We start from the raw sequence: 25,237 nt of genomic DNA on the forward strand, positions 1-25,237 counted from the left end.
CCATTTATAGCACTCTTCAAATGCTTAAAAGGTTGTCCCACAGAGGAGGGCCAGGATCTCTTCTCGATCCTCCCAGAGTGCAGGACACGGAATCAGATTCCAGCTGGACATCAGGAAAAACTTCCTGACTGTTAGAGCAGTACGACAATGGAATCAGTTACCTAGGGAGGTTGTGGACTCTCCCACACTGGAGGCCTTCAAGAGGCAGCTGGACAGCCATCTGTCAGGGATTCTTTAGGATGGATTCCTCCATTGAGCAGGGGGTTGGCCTTGTAGGCCCCTTCCAACTCTGCTATTCTATTATTCTATTCCTGGTGCTTGGGGCTTCCCCAGAGTTTTCAACATTCCTCCTCAATCCCTGGTGTCCAAAAGGTTCTCTTGGGGAGGGATGTCACGAGAGTCTGCAGGGGGGTGGGGAGTCCAATGGACCCCCACCCATCCAGCCTGCTCGGCCTTCCGGACCCTGCTCTCTGGGCCGGCAGGCGTCTTAGCAAGCCGCCATTTTCCATGGGAACGGTGGCTCAGTTTTCCCCACGAAGGTAGTGTTACGTCAATGGCGGCCGTCAAGGGGCACCTGTGCTACCTGGAAGCTGGCGTGACACGGCAAGCAGGGGTGGGCGGCAGTTTGGCAAGCGCCTGGCAAAACCGGGTGCGGGTGAGTCTGCCCCTCTCCCCCCCCCCCCCGGTGGGCCTTTGTTTCTCAGACTGCGCCTTGTGGCTTCCAGACTGCCGGTCCAACGGGAGAGCAGGAGCTGGAGAGCCTGGTGCTGAAGCTGTCCATACTGAAGGACTTCTTGTCCAGCATTGAGAAGAAGGTGAGTGCCGGGGCCGGGGCACCTGTGGCTTCTGAGGTTGGTCCCGGCAAGCCCTGCTGAGCAGGGGCCGCTCGGGGCTCAACGACTCACTGTGCCAAACTCAGGGCATGAAGCTGGTCCTCACCTCCCCCCCTTTTTTTTTAACCTTGGAGTAGGCATGCGGGGGCCCAATCTGGATCAGGGTCATCAAATGCTGGTAGGGGGAGATTTAAACCTCCCCCCAAGCCCCCCCCCCCAATATTCTGTTGCGCTCACGTACCACTCTGGACAACCAGGATGATCAGGGGTCTGGAAACAAAACCCTATGAAGAGAGACTGAAAGTAGTGGGCCTGTTTAGCCTGGAGAAGAGAAGATGGAGGGGAGACATGAGAGCAGTCTTCAAATACTTAAAAGGTTGTCACACAGAGGAGGGCCAGGATCTCTTCTCGATCCTCCCAGAGTGCAGGACATGGAATAACGGGCTCAAGTTACAGGAAGCCAGATTCTGGCTGGACAGCAGGAAAAACGTCCTGACTGTTAGAGCAGTATGACAATGGAACCAGTTACCTAGGGAGGTTGTGGGCTCTCCCACACTAGAGGCCGTTTTGGAGGTGGCCGCTGTTCATTCTGAGCTTCTGTCTGGACCTCTGCAGGCCCTGAAAGCCCTCCAGGACATGAGTTCCACCGCGCAGCCTGGCCCGGCCCAGCCGTCCTGCCGCAAAGTAAAGAGCATTCCTGTCCAAGCGTTCGAGGTAAGCTTCCACTCCTTGCCCCGGGTCTCTTAAGTCGCCCCTCAGGTTCAGCCTCAGGCAGGATTAGGGTCTATTTATGCCACGGTTCTGTGGGAATGCAGCAGCAAGTGTGGGCTTAGGCTTTTAACCAGTGTGAGCCAGTGTGGTGTAGTGGTTAGAGTGTTGGACTGGGAGTTCTAGCCCCACTCAGCCATGGAAAACCACTGGGTGCCTTTGGGCCAGTCACAGACTCTCAGCCCAACCTACCTCACAGGGTTGTTGTTGTGAGGATAAAGTGGAGAGGAGGAGGATTATGTACACCACCTTGGATTCTTTGGAGGAAAAAATGGTGGGATATAGCTGGACAGCCACCTGTCAGGGATGCTTTAAGGCGGATTCCTGCACTGAACAGGGGGTTGGACTCCATGGCTTTAGAGGGCCCCCTCCAACTCTACTATTCTATGATTCTAAGAGGCAGCTGGACAGCCATCTGTCAGGTATGCTTTAGGGTGGATTCCTGCATTAAGCAGGAGGTTGGACTTGATGGCCTTATAGGCCCCCCTCCAACTCTATTATTCTATGATTCTAATAAATAATAATAATAATAATACAAGCCATTCTGTCTGAAATTTCCAGAGGCAGAATAACATTTCTAATCGTAGTGGAGGCAAAGGTCCACCCACACCCACACACCCCACGTAGCTCCTTCTGCATGGCCAGCAACACAGGTGATGAAGATAAAGAGAATTTCCCTGTATTTTCTCCATCACTGGGATTGCAAGATCCGTCTTTCCTTGTTACAGAACAGGCTTCCTCTCATTTCGTTTCTCCACCAGCCAATGGCCAAAGCTCTCTGGGCGGTTTACAAAATACGTAATAGAAATGAAACAAAAAAATCTTTAACGTAAAAAATTTAAATCAGAATTTAAAATAGCCGAAAAAACAGTTACGGCACAATAATTTCTAGAGGGAGGGGCATGTTAGCCTGTAGCAGTAAAAGAAGCAAAGAGCCTTGTGGCATCACTAATCAATTTATTTCTTCTGGCTTTTATTTTATTTTATTTTACTTATTTATTTATTTATTTATTTATTACATTTTTATACCACCCAATAGCCGAAGCTCTCTAGACAGTTCACAAAAATTAAAACCATAATAAAACAACCAACAGGTTAAAAACACAAATACAAAATACAGTATAAAAAGCACAACCAGGATAAAACCACGCAGCAAAACTTGATATAAGATTAAAATACAGAGTTAGAACAGTAAAATTTAAATTTAAGTTAAAATTAAGTGTTAAAATACTGAGTGAATAAAAAGGTCTTCAGCTGGCGACGAAAAGAGTACAGAGTAGGCGCCACGTGGACCTCTTTGGGGAGCTCATTCCACAACCGGGGTGCCACAGCGGAGAAGGCCCTGCTCCTAGTAGCCACCTGCCTCACTTCCTTTGGCAGGGGCTCACGGAGAAAGGCTCCTGTAGATGATCTTAAAGTCCGGGCAGGTACATACGGGAGGAGGCGTTCCTTCAGATAGCCTGACCCCAAACCGTTTAGGGCTTTAAATGTCAATACATTTGTAAAAGGACTGGCGTAATGTGATCTCGCCAGCCAGTCCCCGTTAGTAAATGGGCTGCCCTGTTTTGTACTAGCGGAAGTTTCCGGCCCGTTTTCAAAGGCAGCCCCACGTATAACGCATTGCAGTAATCCAAACGAGAGGTTATCAGAGCATGGATCACTGTAGCTAGGCTATCTCTGTCCAGATAAGGGCGTAGTTGGTCTATCAACCTAAGCTTGAACTTTCCCGGTGAGCCTGTCCACTTTGTCAGACCCCGTGGGACTGCTCTTCCCCGGCTCTAGCCTTGCCCATCCCAACGGCGCTTTGCCTTGTGTTGGGGAGCACCTTGTGGCAGATCTCCCCACCACCACCACCACTTTCTTCTCAGGTGAAGCTGGACCTGACCTTGGGTGACCTCACGAAAATCGGGAAATCGCAGAAGTACACCTTGAGTGTGGATGTGGAAGGCGGGAAGATGGTGGTGCTGAAGAAGCAGAAGGACTCCCAGGAGGACTGGAACACCTTCACCCATGACAAGAGTAAGGGGAGGCCCCTCTGGCCCCGTGCCTCCTGCTTGGCGGTGCGGTCGGGGTCCCACGCTTGGCCTGCCTCTGCCCTGACCCACGAGGCTCCTGTTCTCCCCGTCTCGTCTCCCCGCCAATCGGTCCCCAGCCTGCCCCTCCCTGATAGGGGCAAGCAAGCTCCAGATGATTTGGGCTACAGCACGGGGGACTCATTCATTGTTATTTATTACGGTCACAGACCAGCAAAATCAACACCCAAACATACAAGGGATAGATAAAAAGTGACATAAAACCAAAATACAGCTCGGTGAGTTGCTTCTCTCAGAAGGATTGCAATGTTATTTTTCTAATTTGCATTGAGGTCGTGAGAAACTGAAAGACCCTTTCAGTAATATGGGAGGACACATCCCTTAAACCAGCCTTCCTCAACCTGGAGCGCTCCAGATGTGTTGGACTGCACCTCCCAGAATGCCCCAGCCAGCTGGCTGGGGCATTCTGGGAGTTGTAGTCCAACACATCTGGAGCACCCCAGGTTGAGGAAGGCTGCCTTAAACAGATTAATACCAACGTTGTGGGGCTACATCCGGAAAAGGCTGTTGATAAAGGGAAGATTAACTTTTCTCTGCATTCCTCATACATGTTACAGTGCAAAATGGCATGTTCAACAGATTCTGTTGCTCCAGAACCACAGGGACATAATCGTTCATTAACCGGGATCTTACTAAATCGTCCTTCTAGTAATGCTGATGGCAACACATTAAAGCGAGTGAGGGTAAATGCTCTCCTATACTTGGGAATGGTTAAAGCATACAGATATGAAGCTGCAGTGAGCCCATAGTTATTGAAATTACTGTAGAGCAGCGGAGAGCGAGATTTGTTAGCAGTTCTTAAATGCTGTAGATCTAGATCTATTAGTCTTTGAACAACAAGAGATTGGGCCTTCTGGAGCCCATAGTTCCCCACAGCTTCCACAAAGAAGCCCAGCCTAAGTAGCTTCTTCTCCATCCCTCTCATCCAACGAGTGACATAGGAATCTGAGAGCAGTAAAAAGAGATAGCTACCAGGAGCTGCAAGGAAGTGTAGCCACCATTTAAAGGCCTCGATCCATGCCTTGCATTCAACTGCTCTAATACCCACTTCCAGATAAATAGCTGCGTTCCCCACACAGGAAGAGTTTTCTAAGAAATACAGATTGGACTATTTCAATTTGGGCATTAAATCCCAGTATCCAAATAGGAATACCGTAAGTAAGTTGGGCCAGAGTCTTCGCTTTGTAAATTTGAATTGCAGAAGGGATGAAAAGGAATCTTCGGATCAGCTGCTGACTAGAATTTGCGGAATTAATTGTCTGCCTTCTTTGTTCAGACCAAGCTCCAGTGCGCTGCATTTGTGTGCCTAGATATTTTATATGGGCAGCACGGGGGATTGTGGGAGTTGTAGTCAGAAACCTCTGGAGGGTGCCGGGTCATCTACCTCTGCCCTGAGAGAATTCCCTGGGGCGGGTTAAGTGGGATCCATCCCTCCGCATGTGGTGTCATCTTCCGCCATGTCCTCCCCGTCTCTCCCCAGTCCGCCAGCTGATCAAGTCCCAGCGGGTGCAAAATAAACTGGGGATCGTGTTTGAGAAGGAGAAGGACAAGACACAGCGGAAGGACTTCATCTTTGTCAGCGCCAGGGTGAGTCAGGAGCGCTCTTCAGCCCAGCCCTGTTCCCTGGAGGCGCTGGTGCGCAGTAGCGGGGCAGCGGCCTGCAGGTCGGATGTTCAGGTGTCCACATCGTTGTGCGCCGCCCATGTTCTAGTACAGGAATGGTCACACATCCCTGGAGCTACGGCTCCAGTGCTGGATGTCTCTGTAAACAGAATGGCACCCGGGCATAAATTGGGCATAAGCTTGGGCCTCTGGGGCAGAAGGGTGATTAAGAAATGACTGACATAAGTACATCTCTGAGACCGGCTGGGTTCACAAGGACAAGAAAACAGCCGTGTATCAATTTTCACCCTCTTGACGAGGTCCATCCTTGGAAAATATGAGTGGGTGTTTGTCCTATTCGCTCCATGCATACTCCTGGGCTGCTTTAATAGAAGTATAGCTTCCAAATCAGGTGAGGTCCTGGTTCCCCTCTATTCAGCACTGATTAGTCCTCATCTAGAGTATTGCATTCAGTTCTGAGCTCCACGATTCAAGAAGGACGCAGACAAGCTGGAGCGTGTTCAGAGGAGGGCAACCAGGATGATCAGGGGTCTGGAAACAAAGCCCTATGAAGAGAGACTGAAAGAACTGGGCAGGTTTAGCCTGGAGAAGAGGGGATTGAGGGGAGACATGAGAGCACTCTTCAAATACTTGAAAGGTTGTCACACAGAATCATAGAATGATAGAATAGCAGAGTTGGAAGGGACCTACAAGGCAATCGAGTCCAACCCCTGCTCAGTGCAGGGATCCACCCTAAAGCATCCCTGACAGATGGTTGTCCAGCTTCCTCTTGAAGGCCTCTAGGGTGGGAGAGCCCACAACCTCCCTAGGTAACTGATTCCATTGTCGTACTGCTCTAACAGTCAGGAAGTTTTTCCTGATGTCCAGCTGGAATCTGGCTTCCTTTAACTTGAGCCCGTTATTCCGTGTCCTGCACTCTGGGAGGATTGAGAAGAGATCCTGGCCCTTCTCTGTGGGACAACCTTTCAAGTATTTGAAGAGCGCTCTCATGTCTCCCCTCCATCTTCTCTTCTCCAGGCTCAACATGCCCAGTTCTTTCAGTCTCTCTCCATAGGGCTTTGTTTCCAGACCCCTGATCATCCTGGTCGCCCTCCTCTGGACACACACCAGCTTATCTGCATCCTTCTTGAATTGTGGAGCCCAGAACTGGACGCAATACTCTAGATGAGGCCTAACCAGGGCCGAATAGAGAGGAACCAGTACCTCACGTGATTTGGAAGCTATACTTCTAATAATGCAGCCCAAAATAGCATTTGCCTTTCTTGCAGCCGTATCGCACTGTTGGCTCATATTCAGCTTGTGATCTACAACAATTCCAATTCCAAGGAGGGCCAGGATCTCTTCTCGATCCTCCCAGAGTGCAGGACACGGAATAACGGACTCAAGTTACAGGAAGCCAGATTCCGGTTGGACAGCAGGAAAAACTTCCTGACTGTTAGAGCTGTACGACAATGGAACCTGTTACCTAGGGATGTGGTGGGCTCTTCCCACCCTAGAAGTCTTCAAGAGGCAGCTGAACAACCCTCTGTCAGGGATGCTTTAGGGTGGATTCCTGCATTGAGTAGGGAGTTGGACTCAATGGCCTTAGAGGCCCCTTCCAGCTCAACTATTCTCTGATTCTATGCTATATATAGTAAGATAAGACCTACTGCAAAATGCAGCGCTGTTATCGTGACGGAACGGGGGCAGGTGGCATGTCTCCTTCCCTGTAACCATGAGGCCTAGCGACTTGTTGTTGAAAAGCCCAGCAAAAGGGATTGGGGTGGGGACTTCTGAATGGTCTGTGTGTCCCTCTGCTGACTTGCTCCCTGTGTCTGGCTGCCCCCTCCTCCCTCCCTCCCTCCCTCCTCTCTCTCTCTCTCTCTCTCTCTCTCTCTCTCTCTCTCCAGAAGCGCGAGGCCTTCTGCCAGCTCCTGCAGCTGATGAAGAACAGACATTCCAACCAGGACGAGCCGGACATGATTTCCGTCTTCATTGGCACGTGGAACATGGGTGAGTGTTGCCGTCTGGGGAGAGGGGGGCCACAGGCAACCTTATCTGGGCTGCCATCTGTCCTGGGGCAGGGCAGGCCGGAGAGGCCTTCTGCTGAGGTCACTGGTCCATCTCGTTGGCCACTGTCTGACCCCAATGGGCAGCTGTTCTCTAGGGCCAGCCCCCGTCTCCTTTGCCCTGGAGATGCTGAGGACAGAAGCTTCCGCACGTGCTGCTCCCCTGGCCGATTGTCCCTGTTTTTGTGGCTTCTTGGGCCCCGTGGCTCTTCGCAAAGCAGCCTCCCTCCCTCCCTCCCTCCCTCCCTCCTAGAAACATCGGAAGCTGCCTTACACTGAATCGGACCATCTAAGTCCAGTCTTGTCAACTCTGACTGGCAGCCGCGGCTCTCCAGGGCTTCAGGCGGGATTCCTTTCCTCGACCTGCCTGGAGAAGCCGGGAATCGGACCTGGGACCCTCTGCCTGCCAAGCAGAAGCCACAGCCCCTCCCCTAGTCCGGCCCGTGGAGACTTGGGGGCCCCTCTCAGGCCCCCTGCCCAAGGCCTGCTACTGGGGGCCCCTGGGGAAGCGGCAGGGGGAAGAGTCCCTGCTATGATCCCTGGTCACAGCAGGGCCATAAGCGTGGGGGTTCCCCTGTGTGCTGATTCACTGGTCGGGGGGAGCCAGTCCAGACCCCTTTGTGGAAGGAGTGAAGGGGGCTTGGCTGACTCGCCTCTGCCTGCCCCACGTCCTCCCCGATGGGGGGCAGATGCAGCACTTCAGTCACCCCCCAACACGGGTTCCACACCTCTGCCGTCCTTCCGTGGCCCCCCTCCAGCCGACTTGCAGGGCTTCCGCCACCGCTCAGGCCGCGTCCCCTGCACTGGGCTTGGGTGGAGCCTCACGCTCCTGAGCAGAGGAGCCACGGGGGACCCCGCTCTGGGCCACGGCCCGTGTCTCTCTCCCCCTGACGGGCCGGCTCCTTGCCACCCCCCGCAGGCAGCGTGCCGCCGCCCAAGCACCTCGCCTCGTGGCTGGCCTCGAAGGGCCTGGGCAAGACGCTGGACGAAATGACCGTCACCATCCCCCACGACATCTACGTCTTCGGCACCCAGGAGAACTCCATGGGGGACAAGGAGTGGGTGGACTTCATGCGTGGCACCCTGAAAGACTTCACCGAGATCGAGTACCGGCCGGTAGGTGCAGCGGGGGCAGGCCAGGCACGTGGCGGCGGCGGCAGCGGCGGCCCCAGGTTTCTCTTTCAGCCAACATAGACAATGACTTGCGCTGCTGGGGATTATGGGTTTTGTAGTCCAAATCAGCTGGGGGGGGCACCGGTTGCCACAGTGCTGCCTACCACTACCTGCTGCCCTCCATTTGGCCTGGACTGCAGCTCCCATAATCCACAGCCATGCTGGCTGGGAATTATGGGAGCTGTAGTCCAAGGCAAATGGAGGGCAGCAGGTGGTGGAAGTCTGGCTTATGGTCTCCATAGCAGGAAGGAAAGGAGTTGTGGAACGGGCTGAAGACTTATTGTCCAGAGAGTTTTATCTGATGGGCCGGAAACAAAATACCTAATAAATACGTAAGATACCCACCTACCCCACCCCAGCCACCGGAAAGCCCCACTCAGCCACTGCCACCACTGTCTGTGATGGGATTACTCTACTGCGGTCTCAGCTCCAGAACCTAATTCCCGTGTCTGAATTCTGGGCTAAAACCTAGGAAGGAATGGTGTGTCTCTGTGCATGTGCAGAGTGCTTGCCTTCATCTCCAAGCTGCTGCAGCCAGTTCCAGAATGCCAGGGGCCCACCGGATGGAGTTTCCCATTAGACAATGGAGCTGCAAGAGAAGACGGGGTCCAGGCGGTATTTGTTCCAAAAAGCCACCTCTGGCTGCAGCCGCCTGCAAGCCGGCAGGAACTCCGGTTCATAGGGAAGGCAGCATACGAGGAGGCCTGGTCGGGGCGCATCTGACCCAGTATTGCGTACTTCATCTGGCAGTGTCTTCCCAGGGTGTCAGGCAGAGGCAATCTTCTATCTTTTCTTGCTATCTTAGAATCATAGAATAGCAGAGTTGGAAGGGGCCTACAAGGCCATCGAGTCCAACTCCCTGCTCAATGCAGGAATCCACCCTAAAGCATCCCCGACAGATGGATGTCCAGCTGCCTCTTGAAGGCCTCTAGGGTGGGAGAGCCCACAACCTCACCAGGCAACTGATTCCATTGTCGCACTGCTCTAACAGTCAGGAAGTTTTTCCTGATGTCCAGCCGGAATCTGGCTTCCTTTAACTTGAGCCCGTTATTCCGTGTCCTGCACTCTGGGAGGATTGAGAAGAGATCCTGGCCCTCCTCTGTGTGACAACCTTTGAAGTATTTGAAGAGTGCTATCATGTCTCCCCTCAGCCTTCTCTTCTCCAGGCTAAACATGCCCAGTTCTTTCAGTCTCTCCTCATAGGGCTTTGTTTCCAGACCCCTGATCATCCTGGTTGCCCTCCTCTGAACACGCTCCAGCTTGTCTGCGTCCTTCTTGAATTGTGGAGCCCAGAACTGGATGCAATACTCTAGAGGAGGCCTAACCAGGGCCGAATAGAGAGGAACCAGTACCTCACGCCATTTGGAAGCTATACTTCTTCTCTTGCCCTCCAAGCTGGAGATGTCAGGAATCAAATTCAAGGCTTTCCCACGTGCACAGGCAGAGTTCTGGACCCTCCCTGCGAGCGCGCTTCATAGAACAGTTTCTTTCGGTTGTTCCTTTCTTACTGGGCCAAGGAAGGCAAAGCATGTTAACATTGAAAGGCCTCCAGCTTTGCTGGCCTTACTCCACCCCTGTCGCCACCTTGCATCACCAGCCCAGCGAGAAGAGCCTTTGTGGAGATGAGCACAGCCTCCCCTATTGCCCGTCCCATGGCAAGTTCTGGCAATGGGGAGCCAGCCGGGGGAAAGGCATCGCCCAAACCGACGCGTTCAGATTAAAAAACTCCCCCCTTCTGGGTTGCCTTTCCAGATCGCCATGCAGTCTCTGTGGAACATTAAAATAGCCGTCCTGGTGAAACCGGAACACGAGAATCGGATCAGCCACGTCAGCACCTCCAGCGTGAAAACGGGGATCGCCAACACTCTCGGTAAAGGCAGGGCGGGTGAGGGGTGGAGACCTCTCGGTTGGGAGGCTGGCAGGGATTCCTCCAGCAGGAATTGGGTAGTTTCAACGGTATTCATGTTGAGTCCGTTTTAGAATCCCAGAGCAACCCAGAAGCAGAACATGGTGCAACAGCAGCCTCCCACCCATGCTCCCCAGCAACTGGTGTATATAGAGGCTCACTGCCTCTGACACTGGAGGCTGCACTTAGCCATCAGGATTTTTATTTATTAATTTATATCCTGCCCTTTTCTCAGTTCTGGGGCTCAAGGCAGTTAGTGACCATTGATGGCCCAGCTACGCCTCTATCTGGACAGGGATAACCTAGCTTCAGTCGTCCATACTCTGGGAACCTCTAAATTAGATTACTGCAATGCGCTCTACTTGGGGCTGACTTTGAAGACGGTTTGGAAGCTGCAGCTTGTGTAAAATGCAGCGGCCAGATTGATAGCTGGAACAGGGAGGTTGGAGCATATAACACCGATTCTGGCCTGCTTGCATTGGCTGCCTATACGTTTCTGAGCCCAATTCAAGGTGCTGGTTTTAACCTATAAAGCCCTACATGGCTTGGGACCTGACGGAACGCCTCTCCCGACATTATTATTATGAACCTACCCGTACACTACGATCAACATCTAAGGTCCTACTCCAAGTGCCGACTCCGAGGGAAGCTCGGAGGATGGCAACAAGGGAGAGGGCCTTTTCGGTGGTGGCCCCCCGACTGTGGAATGATCTCCCCGATGAGGCTCGCCTGGCGCCAACATTGTTATCTTTTCGGCACCAGGTCAAGACTTTTCTCCCAGGCATTTAACAACATATGCTAAGTTTGTTTGTTTTTTAATGGCCCCCAGAACTGTTGTTGTTTAAATGGATCCTGTTGTTTTATACTGTTGTTTTTTTATATTTTTGATGGTTTTGAATTTTGTATACTTTTTTAATGTTCACTGTTTTTAACTTTTGTAAACCGCCCAGAGAGCTTCGCCTATGGGGCAGTATATAAATTTAATAAATGAATAAATGTACCTCCATTTTGTTTCTCAGGGAATAAAGGGGCCGTGGGCGTCTCCTTCATGTTCAACGGCACGTCCTTTGGGTTTGTCAACTGCCACCTCACCTCAGGCAATGAGAAGACGGCCAGGTGAGTCACCTTCTTGAGGAGGGCGGCTGCAGGGGGCCTCTTGGGCCCGACAGGAAGCCAGGCTGCGTTCAGAAGACACCTTAAACCATGGTAGTTAAGCCAGAAAGCCAGGCTGTGTTCAGAAGACTGTGTTCAGAGAGCTTCGGCTATTGGGCGGTATAAAAATGTAATAAATAAATAAATAAATAAATAAATAAAGACACCTTAAACCATGGCTTTAACCCCGGTGAATAAAGCATAAAGCCTTATTCACCATGGTTAAAGCCATTTTTTCAGGTGTCTTCTAAACACGGCCTGGCTTTCTGGCTTAACCACCATGGTTAAAGCCGTGGTTTAAGGGGTCTTCTGAACGGGGGGCCTCTCTTTGGTAGGGCAATGCATGCCTCCAGAGCTCATGACGGTGGCTAGTTGTTCACTTCTTTGCATCTCTGCTCCCTGTTAGCTTCGCATACACCACTCTCCTCCTCCTCCTCCTCCTCCTCTTCATTTCTCCCCTCTCTGCCATCCAGGAGGAACCAGAATTACCTGGACATCCTGCGCCTCCTTTCCCTGGGTGACAAGCAGCTCACCTCCTTCGACATCTCGCTCCGCTTCACCCACCTCTTCTGGTTCGGGGACCTTAACTACCGTCTGGACATGGACATTCAAGTGAGGAAGGAGAGTGGGGGTGGGGGCGCTCTGATCTTCCGGGGAGGGGCAGGACTCATCCTTGGGAGGCTTCTGAGCATGTGCAGAGGGCTACATTTTGCTCTTCTGAGCACCCAAGTGGGCCGTGATGCACGTGGACGAGTCGAGTTGGGGGTGCCTGGCTTCCGGCATCAAACCAGGGCTCTGTGGAATTCTCTCCCCTCAGGAAATTCTCAACTACATCAACCGCAAGGAGTTTGAGCCGCTCCTCAAGGTGGATCAGCTCAGCCTGGAGAAGGAGAAACACAAGATCTTCCTGCGATTCAGTGAGCAGTTTATCTCTCTCCTGCCGGTGGCTGGCGGTGGGCCCTCGCCCTCACGCACTCGCTATAGGTTTGGCGGCAGGCCGTGCTCAGGGGCAGACGTGGCTTTAAATAACTTTGAAATGCTTTTAAGAAAAAAAGTTTAGACGAACAGACAGAGCAGCAATCTTCACTATTTTTTCCAAACCGGTCATGTTGCTCTTTGCTTCTCAGGCTCCTCCCCTCCAATTAATTGACTGATTGCTTCTGTGCTCCCCCCCCTCCCAACTTTCAGCAGGTGTCCCAAATCCTCACCCCCCCAAAAAACCCTCCGGTAGCCCGGATCACAGCAGCCGGCCCAAAAGCAAACAATGGGCCGACGCTATGCGCTATCCAGCCTTCCTCAACCTGGGGCGCTCCAGATGTGTTGCACTACAACTCCCAGAATGCCCCAGCCAGCTCTGCTGGCTGGGGCATTCTGGGAGATGCAGTCCAACACATCTGGAGCGCCCCAGGTTGAGGAAGGCTGTTATACAAATACGACCTTTGCGCACAACATTACCTGCAAGGTCACGAGGACTTCTAACGTCAGAATAAACAGCATGTGAGATAGGCAACTGCAGAAACGCCAGTCACAGATGTAGCTATAGGAATAAAGCGTCACGTCCGTAAATTTATTTATTGCATTTCTATGCCACCCAATAGCTGAAGCTCTCTGGGCGGTTTAAAAAAAAGCTCTCTGGGCGGTTTAAAAAAAAGCTCTCTGAGCGGTTTACAATGTTTTGATATTCAGCCAATATCGTGTTGATAAATCTTCTGCCAGTGGTTAAGAACCTAAGAAGGGCCCTGATGCTGGATCAGACCAAGGGTCCATCTAGTCCAGCCAGGGACCCACAAGCAGGACATGGTGCAACAGCTCCCCCCACCCATGTTCCCCAGGACTGGTGCACACAGGCTTACTGCCTCAAATACGGGAGATAGCACACAACCATCAGGGCTAGTAGCCGTGGATAGCCGTCGCCTCCAGGAATTTATCTGACCTCCTTTTAAAGCCATCCAAATGGGTGGCCGTCACGACATCTTGCGGCAGTGAGTTCCACAGTTTAACTATGCGCTGTGTGAAGAAGGACTTCCTTTTATTTGTCCTGGATCTCCCACCCATCAGCTTCATGGGACAATGACCCCATTGGGTTCTAGTATTGTGGGAGCGGGAGAAAAAAGTCTCCCTGTCCACCTTCTCCACACCAGGCATCATTTTGTACCCCTCCATCATGTCTCCCTTCAGCCTTTTTTTTCCCACGCTAATCAATCCCAGCTGTTGTAACCTTCCCTCCTAGGGGAGATGCTCCAGCTCCTTGACCATTTGAGTTGCCCTTTTCTGCAAAATCGGAATATAGACCTGCACCTAACCCGTTGCCGTACCCACACAGGAGACAGGTGGGAGGTGTTCCTCTAAAATGGAGCGCCTGTGATTGACAGCAACACCCCCACTTCTTTTGGGGCTGGAGCCTGTCCCATCACACTTTGCGCTACACCGTCCCTTGAGCAAGGGAAGCTCCCAGCCTCTGCGTTTAGCTGCTGTAAGGAGCAGCCCAACGGAATCCCTTTAAAACGGGAGGAATTCCTGCCTCCCCCGAGCCACGGTTCCCCTGCCAGCTTTCTGCCTTTTTCCAAGCGAATCTCAGGGAGTCTGCGCCGGACTTTGAGGCGGAAAGCCTCCCCTCAAGCTCAGCCCGGCTCCGGTTTTGTCTTCCGCTTTTCCCAGGTGAGGAGGAGATCACCTTCCCCCCCACGTACCGCTATGAGAGAGGCTCCCGGGATACCTACGTCTGGCATAAGCAGAAGCCTACCGGGGTAGGTGCTTGGAGCCCAAGAGGTGGCTTGCTTGGGGGGTGGGGGGGAACCGGCACCGAGAGGGGGGATGTTTCAAATGTTGATGGGGGGGGATCTATGCTATTGGGGGGGGGGACAGTTTGCATTTTGTCCAGCTTGGGTGAAGATCATTTAATCAGTCAATCACTCATACGTTTATACCACTTAATACAGCCTTCCTCAACCTGGGGCGCTCCAGATGTGTTGGACTACAACTCCCAGAATGCCCCAGCCAGCTCTGCTGGCTGGGGCATTCTGGGAGATGCAGTCCAACACATCTGGAGCGCCCCAGGTTGAGGAAGGCTGACTTAATATATTGAAATCACTAAGTGGTTCATGTTAAAAATGGCAATCTAAGGATATTTTTAAAAGATAAAAATAATTTAAAACATAGCAATTCAACAGGATAGTAATAGGGTCCCTTACAGATCAGGGAAAGGCCTGTGTGAGCAGGTGTGTTTGCAACTTGCCACCATTTCTGCCTCTCGAACCGCACTTGGGAGCGTGTTCCAAAGGGTTGGGGCCACCGCTGAGAAGGCCCTGCCTATGTGCTGCTACTTGGCAACGTTCCATTGGAGCCGTTCAGTCCAAAAGGCTCCAGAGGTTCTTGTCCGTCCGTCCCCTGTGACCCCACCAACGGCTCCAACTCCTTGGTCTTCCACCCCCCTCCATGTGGCTTCATATACACCCGGTTTTACCCAGTAAAGATGGCCTCTGGTTGGGTGGTCCTTGGCTCTTGAAGCAGAGAGACCATCAACTGGCACAGTCTTAAAGAACGGGATTCTCGAGTCAGGCAGCGTCGCCTGCCTGGTCTGTCGCCCTGGGAATAACTATTCTCTCGTGACATAGAGAGGCCAGGAACAGAGCACCGACTGTCATGCAGGACCAGCAGAGAAAGATGGATGGAACACTAATGGAGTGTCTGGCAGAGGATCACATTGAGCCAGTCAGCAAGGGCCCCTAAGATCTGAGGCAGCCTCTGGACCTGTCCTTACTGAGGACTGGTGCCTTGCGGAGGGTTTCCTCTGAGTTCCAGGCTCTCTCTCTGGGGCTGCCTGGCAGCCAGAAACACGTCAGGGGCCCTGGTTGGGTGTGCAGTGAGGATACTGTGGGCTCCTGATGCAGCGTGTCTCACCTCACCCGGCCTTCCCTGCTCCCAGGTGAGGACGAACGTTCCCTCGTGGTGTGATCGCATCCTCTGGAAGTCCTACCCGGAGACCCACATCAATAGCAACTCCTACGGTGAGATTCCAGGGGTGGGGGGTGGTCTGTTTCCCCCCTTCTCCCTGGATGTGTTCGTGGCTGGCAAATAGCGTCCTGAGGCTTTGGAACCTTTGTTCCTGTCTTCTGGACGGGAGGGGTCCCATTCCTCCCCCTCCTCCTCCCCCCCCTTGAGCTGTTTCAGGTCGGGTGGTGGAGAATGCCTGGCCTCTTGGCTAAACACACCCACCCGCCCTCAATTCAAAGTGCCGGCCGGCCGGCCCACTTCTGGCCGCCGCCACAGCCTGGGGTCTCTCGCTGTCTTTGCCAGGCTGCACGGACGACATTGTGAGCAGCGACCATTCCCCTGTCTTTGCCGCCTTCGAAGTTGGAGTTACGTCCCAGTTTGTTTCCAAGAAAGGTAACTGGGGCAGGAGGGCAAAGCGTGTGTGTGTGTATTTTAAACTAGGGCAGGCAGAAAGGGCTGTATCCATTTGGCATTGCCTCTTTGCCTTGGGTGGGTTGCTCTCTTTGCATCCCTGCCTGCTTCCTGCATTGAGCGGGGGGTTGGACTCGATGGCCTTAGAGGCCCCTTCCAACTCTGCCATTCTATGATTCTATGCTTCCCCCTTCCTGCTGGAACTTGTGGGGTGTGGAGTGGGGTGGGGTGGGGACAACCCTGGGGCACACCGTCCTCTGCCCCGGCTGGCGCATGCCCAAACCCTCAGCAAGCTTGCCTTGCAAATGCTGACCCTGTGGCCTGGATCTCAGTATCGCTCCCCAAAAGACGCACAGACTTCTCTGGGGGGGGGCAGGAGGGGGGGCAAACCGTTGGGCTGCAGAGGACACCACGGCAAAACCTCTGTGGGAAAGAGGGGTGTGTGTCTTGTGCCTTGGGAGTGGGGGCTGTGTCACCAGGAAGAAAGATGCTCTGAGGACGCGAAGAGAACCAAAATCCATATGGGTCCGTAGGTTAGAGGAGTGGGAGCAGCGCTGCCGGAGGCCGCTGTGGGGAGTTATTGGGGTGAGCGAGTGAAGCACGGGATTTGGCACAGGGTGCATAATAACCCGCTGCCTTCTTGAATGGTAGCTTTCAAAAAATTTGAGTCTGAAAAAGCGAGTTTCTAGTCCTCAGTGCAGCAAAGGCGGTTAAGTCTCCGTGGTGAGGGAGCGGGGTGTTCCTCCCAGGCCCGTCCCATGCGAACGCAGATGCGGACACACAGCCTGCCCCTTATCGCTGCCCCTAGGTCTGTCTAAGGCTTCAGACCAGGCCTACATTGAGTTCGAGAGCGTGGAGGCCATTGTGAAGACGGCCAGCCGGACCAAGTTCTTCATCGAGTTCTACTCCACGTGCCTTGAAGGTGGGTCCGTGACGGAGATCCCGCCCCACCCCGGCTCTAGCAGGGTTGTTATTGCTTGCGCTTAGGGACCGGCCTCCCTTGGCCACCGCTCCAGGCCTATCTGGGGAGTGAAAGAAGCCAAGGTGGCCGCTGCGGCTTTCTGGCACGGTCCCCAGCCCATTGGGTGTTTGGGTGCTGAACCCCCCAGCCCATTCCAGCGTCACCCCACCGTCCTCAGCAGGGGGTTGGGATGGCTGGAGTCACAGCCACAAGGGGAGGCCGCATCCCTTTTGGCTGTGTTGCCCCCCCTCCCACCCCCATTATTTGTATTTCCCCTTATTGCACTTTGCCCTCACCCTACGCGTTCAAGAAGGACGCAGACAAGCTGGAGCGTGTTCAGAGGAGGGCGACCAGGATGATCAGGGGTCTGGAAACAAAGCCCTATGAAGAGAGACTGAAAGAACTGGGCACGTTTAGCCTGGAGAAGAGAAGATTGAGGGGAGACATGAGAGCACTCTTCAAATATTCGATCCTCCCAGAGCGCAGGACACGGAATAATGGGCTCAAGTTAAAGGAAGCCAGATTCCAGCTGGACATCAGGAAAAACTTCCTGACTGTTAGAGCAGTACAACAATGGAACCAGTGACCTAAGGAGGTGGTGGGCTCTCCAACCCTAGAGGCCTTCAAGAGGCAGCTGGACCACCATCTGTCAGGGATGCTTTAGCAGGGGGTTGGACTTGATGGCCTTAGAATCATAGGGGCCTACAGGGCCATCGAGTCCAACCCCCTTCTCAATGCAGGAATCCACCTTAAAGCATCCCTGACAGATGGTTGTCCAGCTGCCTCTTGAAGGCCTCTAGTTATTGGAACCTCTTGCTGGTTTTGTGGCCCACCCAGCACTGGACAACCATCTGTCAGGGATGCTTTAGGGTGGATTCCTGCATTGAGCAGGGGGTTGGACTTGATGGCCCTAGAGGCGCCTTCCAACTCTACTATCCTATGATTCTATGAAATACTTAAAAGGTTGTCAAGCAGAGGAGGGCCAGGATCTCTTCTCGATCCTTCCAGAGTGCAGGACATGGAATCATGGGCCCAAGTTACAGGAAGCCAGAGTCCGGCTGGACATCAGGAAAAACTTCCTGACTGTTAGAGCAGTACGACAATGGAACCAGTTCCCTAGGGAGGTTGTGGGCTCTTCTCCCACCCTAGAGGCCTTCAAGAGGCAGCTGGACCACCATCTGTCAGGGATGCTTTAGGGTGGATCCCTGCACGGAGCAGGGGGTTGGACTCAATGGCCTTGTGGGCCCCTTCCAGCTCTTACCATTCTATGATTCTAATACACCCGCACACCCAATTTGCTTCCTGAAATTCCCTGAATGGAAGTTTTATATAGAGGGGGGAAAACCACTTGGTATCAATGTCTCTCCCCTTTTTAGTGTGTGTGTGTGTGTGTGTGTGTGATAATAGGAAGCGAACAGTGGGGATGGAGCAATTTAATCCTCCCCCCCTCGTGCACAGTGGTTTCAATCCAAATTGGGGCCACACACTTTCGCTCTAGAGTAAAAGAAAGAAAGAAAGAACGGATAATCCGCAGCGACTCTTTACGCAAAGAACGTAACATGTAGTTTGACCCCAAGGGTTAGAATGAGTAGAGACCAGGAAAGGGTGGGAGGGCACCCTGCTCCCCCCGCGCACTTGCGGGTTTATGATGGGATGTTAGGCAGGTAGAGCCTCCCTTGGGTGCTGTTGCCCACCGCCGAGGGGACCTTCACCTCCTCGATACAAAGCAGGAGAAGCCCAGGGATACTTTCACGGAGCTTCACCCGTCCGTTGGGGGAAGTGCTGAGCATCAAAACGGACGTGACTTTGAATCTATTGTTTTGGTCGTCCCGGTCTGGATCTGAGCCCTGGCGTCTGATCCAGGGTGGCCTCCCTGCACCTACTCCAGAGTAAACCTGGGGTGCGGGGGGAGACGAAGCTGATAGATACAGCCCTGCCTGTTTGGGCCCCGGCCTTCACCTGAAGCGTTTGCATGTGAGCCGCCCAGCGCAGGAGTGGGATCCCTCGTGTGGATGCAGCCGGGGGCCGGCTCCGCCGCCCCGTCACATGCTCCTCTTCTCTCCTTTCCCCAGAGTTCAAGAAGAGCTTTGAGAACGATTCCCAGAGCAGCGACAACATCAACTTCTTGAAGGTCCAGTGGTCGTCCAGGCAGCTGCCCACGGTGAGGCAGCCCTTCCCCTGCGCCCGCGCTGAACCGGAGGAAGCCGAAAGGCTGCTTGGCTGGGGGGACCTGTAAGAGGCAGAGGGGGAAAGGCAGCAGCCCTCGGGAAGGGGCAGGAGCTGGGGTGGCTGAGTGGAGAAGGCCTTTCGGCAGGCCTCGGACGGACCTCGGAGGTTCGCTCCATCAGGCGCTCTTTAGGGCAGGCTGCCCCTTGACTCCTGGAAGGAGCACATAGCCATCAGGACTAGTTCAGTTGTTCAGCCTCACTTCCCACTTCTGTAAAATGGAGACATTTATGGACTTCCCTCAAACAGTTGGTTTATTGAAGCCCATCTCCTCTCATTCCTCCGCCGACAGCTCAAGCCGATTCTGTCCGACATCGAGTACCTGCAAGACCAGCACATCCTCTTGACCGTCAAATCTTTGGATGGCTACGAATCCTATGGTAAGCTTAGCTGTTCCAGGCAGGTGTGGGTCAGAAGCAGGAAACGCCGTAGACCTGGACACCCCCCCCCCACAGCATCTCTCTTAAGTGCAGGGGGGCAATGGGCAGCTTCCTGCATCTGGTTTCAAGAGCGCTGCGCACCTTCAGCGTTACGGCTTTCTTCATCCGGAAATACATCAGAAGGGCCCTGATGCTGGATCAGACCCAGGGTCCATCTAGTCCAGTACTCTGTTCACACAGTGGCCAACCATCCATCGGCCAGAGATGAACAAGCAGGCCATGGTGCAACAGCACTCTCCTGCCCATGTTCCCCAGCAACTAGTGCACACAGGCTTACTGCTTTGAATACTGGAGATAGCACACAACCATCAGGGCTAGGAGCCATTGATGGCCTTCTCCTCCAGGAATGTATCCAACCCCCTTTTAAAGCCATCCAGATTGGTGGCCATCACTACATCTTGTGGTAGGGAGTTCCATAATTTAACTCTGCACTGTATGAAGAAGCCCTACCTTTTATTTGTCCTGGATCTCCCACCCATCAGTTTCATGGGATGACCCCACTGGGTTCTACTATTTTGAGAGAGGGAGAAAAATGTCTCCCCGTCCACATTCTCCACACCAGGCCTGATTTCGTACACCTCTATCATGTCTCCCCTCAGCCTCCTTTTTTCCAAGCTAAACAATCCCAGCTGTTGTAACCTTCCCTCATAGGGGAGATCATAGAATAGTAGAGTTGGAAGGGGCCTATAAGGCCATCAAGCCCAACCCCCTGCTCAATGCTCCAGGCCCTTGATCATTTGAGTTGCCCTTTCCTGCCCTTTTTCCAGCTCTATAATATCCTCTTTTAGGTGTGGTGACCAGGACTGTACACAGTCTTCTGTGTGTGGTTGCGCCATAGATTTGTATAAGGGCAGTACGATACTGGCAGATTTGATTTATTTATTTTGATCCGAACTCATCTGATTGATCAGCGAAGGCAAGAGTGGCTGGCCCCTTTGGGATTGGCGAGCTCCTGTGGAGCGTTGGGAAACTAGCCTGGCTGCCGTAGGGGGTGGCCATGGCTGGCCGCAAAGGACTGGCCACCGCGTTCATGGGAATTCCAGGTGGTGACAGCAGCTGGAGGCTCCTGCTTCACTCTGAAACCGTCCCAGCTGCCAGGAAGCAAATATGAGAATGTGATCACAATTGGGAGGAGGAGGAGGGCACGTCAGTGATCGCCAAGGAAGGGGCCTGGGGAGTGGGGGGCGGGCACATGGGCAGGAGTGTGGCGGTCAGTTTGGAAGTACAGGCGCTCATCGTGACCGTCTCCAGAGCCCATGGCCCCAAGGAGAGTCCAGAATTTCAGGCTGCTGCATTGATCCAAATCAACAAACCGAATCTAGCAGGTTACATCTCCTCCGGGAACAGCTCTTTTGCAAAGTGAAAGAGTTCCAGGGTCAGCCACCCGAAAAGACATTGCGTTTTAACTATGGACAAGGTATTGTCGCTTAGAAAATGCATTTCCTCCCAGCTACTGTGAGGATTGCAGCTAAGCGCAGAGGGGAACAGGGACATCCCGGGGTGGGTGGGCAGATGATGTCAGCATCTCTGTTAATAAAAACAAACGCCAGTGCGGGCAGGGCTCCAGTACACTGCGTTGGTGACTTGGTGACCCCACGCGGCCTGATACCCCGAGCTCAGGTATCTTCCGTGGGGTGACGTTCCTCGTGACACCCCGTAGTTCTGCACAAACAAAACTGCGTTGGGAACGTTGACTTCACAACAGCCCTTTGAGGGAGGTTCGGCCGAAAGAGGGTGGCTTTGCCCGAGGCCCCTCCATGGAGCGCCGGGGCTGGGCAGGGGTTTCACGATGGCTGCCCAGTGGCCAACCCCAACTCTGTATCCCGGCCTTCCCCAACGGGGCGTCCTTGAAAGGGATTGGACCACAGCTCCCATCCTGACCATGCTGGCTGGGGGATGCTGGGAGTTGTGGTCCAACGCCTCTGGAGGGCGCGTGGCTGGGGCAGGCCTCCATTCCTTGTCCCGCGCTCGTATTGCGTCTCCTCCCTCCCAGGCGAGTGTGTCATTGCCCTCAAATCCATGATCGGAAGCACGGCCCAGCAGTTCCTCACCTACCTGTCCCACCGCGGCGAGGAGACGGGCAACATCCGCGGCTCCATGAAGGTTCGGGTCCCAGCGGAGCGGATGGGGACCCGCGAGAGGCTCTACGGTGAGGAGGAGGAGGAGGAGGAGGACCGGGGTGTGGGGCGCTCGGATGGCCGCTGGCTGTGTGGCTGAGACGTGTCCTGTCTGCTCCACCAGCCAGTCTCTAAAGCAGTGGTTCCCAAACTTTTTCAGGTCACCGCCCCCTTGGTTCCATAAAGTCATGCCCAGTGCCCCCTACCCTACACTATAAAAATCATTATTCAGAATAGCGGTTTTCAATGACCCACTAGGGAAGATAATAACGATAAAATTCAAAACAGTAACAATTAATTGAATATTTATTCAAAATCCGAAGCACCTGCCCTAGGCTTGCCGAGGGAGGGAGGGAAAAGAGAGTGAACGCCTCTGTTTTGCAGCCGGCGTGGCGGGGCACACCAAGCAGGGTATGTCTCTTCATTAGCGTTTGGGTGCTTTTGAAACATTTCAATTCACTGTTAAAAGGAATCTTCTTAAACGGTATTAATACATGGGTGGATTCTTCCCCTATATGGCTTGGGACCAAACTACCTTCTCCCATAAAAATGTCCCTGGGTTTTAAGACCTTCTGGAGAGGTGCTTCTCGGAAAAGACCACCTCGAGCGCCCCCCTGCCGCCCCTTTTCCTCCTTGCCTCTTAACACCCCCCTATGCAATCCCACTGCCCCCAAGGGGGTGGTACCACCCGCTTTGGGAACCACTGCTCTAAAGCAACGCGGTGTTCTCCAGACGTGTCTGAGTGCAATTCCCATCATTCCCAGCCTGCTGGGCAAGGCCACTCTGAACTGCTGCAGTGTGTGCTGTTTGCCTAGCGCGCCTGTTTTCTGAGTAGCAGAAACGTGGGTTTCCTCCGCAGAGAGTGGTTACGGAGGGTTTGGCACGGGACGGAGTCCGGGCCCTGGGGCTCTCCGGAAACCCCTTTCCTTAGACGGAGGGCTGCTGCTTCTGCTGCTGCTGCTTCTCATGGCCAGCAAAAGCCAGCGAAGCCCTCCCTCCCTCCCTTCCCCCCACCCCCACTGAGTGTCTGCGCCTCCCCCTCCCTACAGAATGGATCAGCATCGACAAGGATGAGACGGGCGCGGCCAAGGGGAAGCCCCCGCCCTCGGCGACCCGGACCAACCTGGAATACACCAAGTGAGGCGGCAGGGAAGGCCGAAAGGCATCCAGGGCCCGGGGAGGGTCTTTCGTTTTGAACGCTGGCGGGCCGGTTCTGGTCAAGGGAAGCTGGGCAGGAAAGGAGGCTGAAACTGGGATCCAGGGGGGAGAGCGGGGACCCCTTTTTTCCGCAACCATGTCGATGGATGATGTCAATAAGCCGGGGTCTTGGATGCCAGGCCCAGTTCTGAAAGGACCCAGGTTTCTGCATCAGCAACCACTCAGTGCAACCCGCTGACCTAAGACTACACACACTCGGTACATAGAAGTGGGAGGTGGGAGGATTCACGTAGGATTCATCCTATGAGTAAATGGAATAGTTTGATGCTGTACTGGAGTAATAATTGTGCTCGGATACGATGACTGGATAGAAATGTTTGACGTAGTTAGAAGAAGACTTCACACACTCTTGATGCAGACGGGAACCTTCTCTCCCGGTGTGCCCTAGCTGATTTCCCACGCTTTCCCACCATTAGCTGGGTGGCAGGGAAGTCATAGAATCATAGAGTTGGAAGGGTCCTCTAAGGCCATCAAGTCCAACCCCCTGCTCAATGCAGGAATCCACCCTAAAGCATCCCTGACAGATGGTTGTCCAGCTGCCTCTTGAAGGCCCCCAGTGTGGGAGAACCCACCACCTCCCTAGGTAACTGATTCCATTGTCGTACTGCTCTAACAGTCAGGAAGTTTTTCCTGATGTCCAGCCGGAATCTGGCTTCCTGTAACTTGAGCCCGTTATTCCGTGTCCTGCACTCTGGGAGGTTCAAGAAGAGATCCTGGCCCTCCTCTGTGTGACAACTTTTGAAGTATTTGAAGAGAGCTATCACGTCTCCCCTCAATCTTCTCTTCTCCAGGCTAAACATGCCCAGTTCTTTCAGTCTCTCCTCAAAGGGCTTTTCTGGCACTGCTATTAGCAGTGGGGAAATATTAGCCTTTGTCAGGATCACGGAATGGGGAAGGCTTTAACTTCACACACACACCTGTACTCCCAATCATTGGGGGAGGAGACAGAGTGGGTGTCTGTGTCTGCTTTGTTAATACCCCCCCCCCGAACCCACTGGCATGCGGTCCCCTGATCAGTCACCCACTGCTGTATGTTTGTTTATTTGTTTATTTATTACATTTCTATACTGCCCAATAGCTGGAGCTATTGTATGTGGCCTCGACCTGCAAAGGATTGCTCACCTTTGCTCCATCCTTGCAGCAATCCCCCCCACTTCCCCCCCCCCAAGTACCATAAGGAAAGAGATGCCGCCGGCCTCCCCACGCAGCCACTTCTGGGGCTGAACCTCTCTTATTCTCCTGCTGGCTTCTCAAAGCCTCTGTCTTCTTCCTGGCTAGATCCGTCGGGAGAAAACATTCCCCTGGGGAAGCTGTGGCCGTGGCCGCCTGCCCCGTGGGGAAGCTCTTGGACGATCTGGAGAAGCCTGGTGCCCTCACGGCCGGCCGGCCCCCCGCTCCACATCGTGGGGCCACCAAAGAGGAGGCCTCGCAGGGCAGGTGAGTGAGGGGCAATGGACCAGAGCAGCTGCCACTCTCTCTCTCAGTAATGGGCAGGCAGCCACCTCAGCTCCTGGGGATGGGGTGGGGGCTACTGAATTCGCCCTCCCCGAATCTGCGAGCCATTCACGCCTTTCCTGAAGACTGTGTGCTTGCTCCACTACTTCCCTTACTCGGCTCCGTCCTTTTTCTTCTGCTGCCCCTTACGCCTGGAACGCTCTTCCAGAACACTTGAGAACTACAAACTCAATCCCTGCTTTTAAAACTCAGCTAAAAACTTTTCTTTTCCCTATAGCTTTTAAATATTGAGTTTGTTCTGACTCTATACTGTTTAGCTTCACCCTACCCGGTGCCTGTTTACACTTCCCTGTGCCTGTTTGCATTCTCCTTCCCTCTTTATTGTTTACTACAACTTATTAGATTGTAAGCCTACGCGGCAGGGTCTTGCTATTTACTGTGTTATCTGTACAGCACCATGTACATTGATGGTGCTATATAAATAAATAAATAATAATAATTAATAATAATAATAATAATAACGTCAAGCTTCTAGTCCCTGCTGCTGTTAAACATCTCCCTTCCCTCTTCTTACTCCTGAGCAACCATAGAATCATAAAATCATAGAATAGCAGAGTTGGAAGGGGCCTCCAAGACCATCGAGTCCCACCCCCTGCTCAATGCAGGAATCCACCCTAAAGCATACCTGACAGATGGTTGTCCAGCTGCCTCTTGAAGGCCTCTAGTGTGGGAGAAGAGCCCACAACCTCCCTAGGGAACTGATTCCATTATCGTACCGCTCTAACAGTCAGGAAGTTTTTCCTGATGTCCAGCCGGAATC

General features: G+C 53.3%; 1 protein-coding gene across 1 annotated transcript in view; it reads left to right on the plus strand.

Annotated features, from left to right (window-relative positions):
* INPPL1 (inositol polyphosphate phosphatase like 1) overlaps positions 1–25,237 on the plus strand; it is a 94,154-nt gene that overhangs the window by 60,766 nt on the left and 8,151 nt on the right. The window contains exons 7-25 of the mRNA XM_063127361.1: positions 726–815; positions 1,449–1,547; positions 3,470–3,620; positions 5,175–5,281; positions 7,207–7,309; positions 8,285–8,481; positions 10,291–10,408; positions 11,464–11,560; positions 12,070–12,208; positions 12,414–12,513; positions 14,255–14,343; positions 15,522–15,603; positions 15,893–15,982; positions 16,809–16,922; positions 19,034–19,122; positions 19,480–19,567; positions 21,621–21,776; positions 22,794–22,881; positions 24,241–24,399. Of these exons, the coding sequence (XP_062983431.1) occupies positions 726–815; positions 1,449–1,547; positions 3,470–3,620; positions 5,175–5,281; positions 7,207–7,309; positions 8,285–8,481; positions 10,291–10,408; positions 11,464–11,560; positions 12,070–12,208; positions 12,414–12,513; positions 14,255–14,343; positions 15,522–15,603; positions 15,893–15,982; positions 16,809–16,922; positions 19,034–19,122; positions 19,480–19,567; positions 21,621–21,776; positions 22,794–22,881; positions 24,241–24,399 (2,156 nt within the window). The remainder of the gene's footprint in view (positions 1–725; positions 816–1,448; positions 1,548–3,469; positions 3,621–5,174; positions 5,282–7,206; positions 7,310–8,284; positions 8,482–10,290; positions 10,409–11,463; positions 11,561–12,069; positions 12,209–12,413; positions 12,514–14,254; positions 14,344–15,521; positions 15,604–15,892; positions 15,983–16,808; positions 16,923–19,033; positions 19,123–19,479; positions 19,568–21,620; positions 21,777–22,793; positions 22,882–24,240; positions 24,400–25,237) is intronic.

The sequence above is a fragment of the Elgaria multicarinata genome, chromosome 5 (genome assembly GCF_023053635.1).
Source record: "Elgaria multicarinata webbii isolate HBS135686 ecotype San Diego chromosome 5, rElgMul1.1.pri, whole genome shotgun sequence".
Taxonomy (NCBI): Eukaryota; Metazoa; Chordata; class Lepidosauria; order Squamata; family Anguidae; genus Elgaria; species Elgaria multicarinata.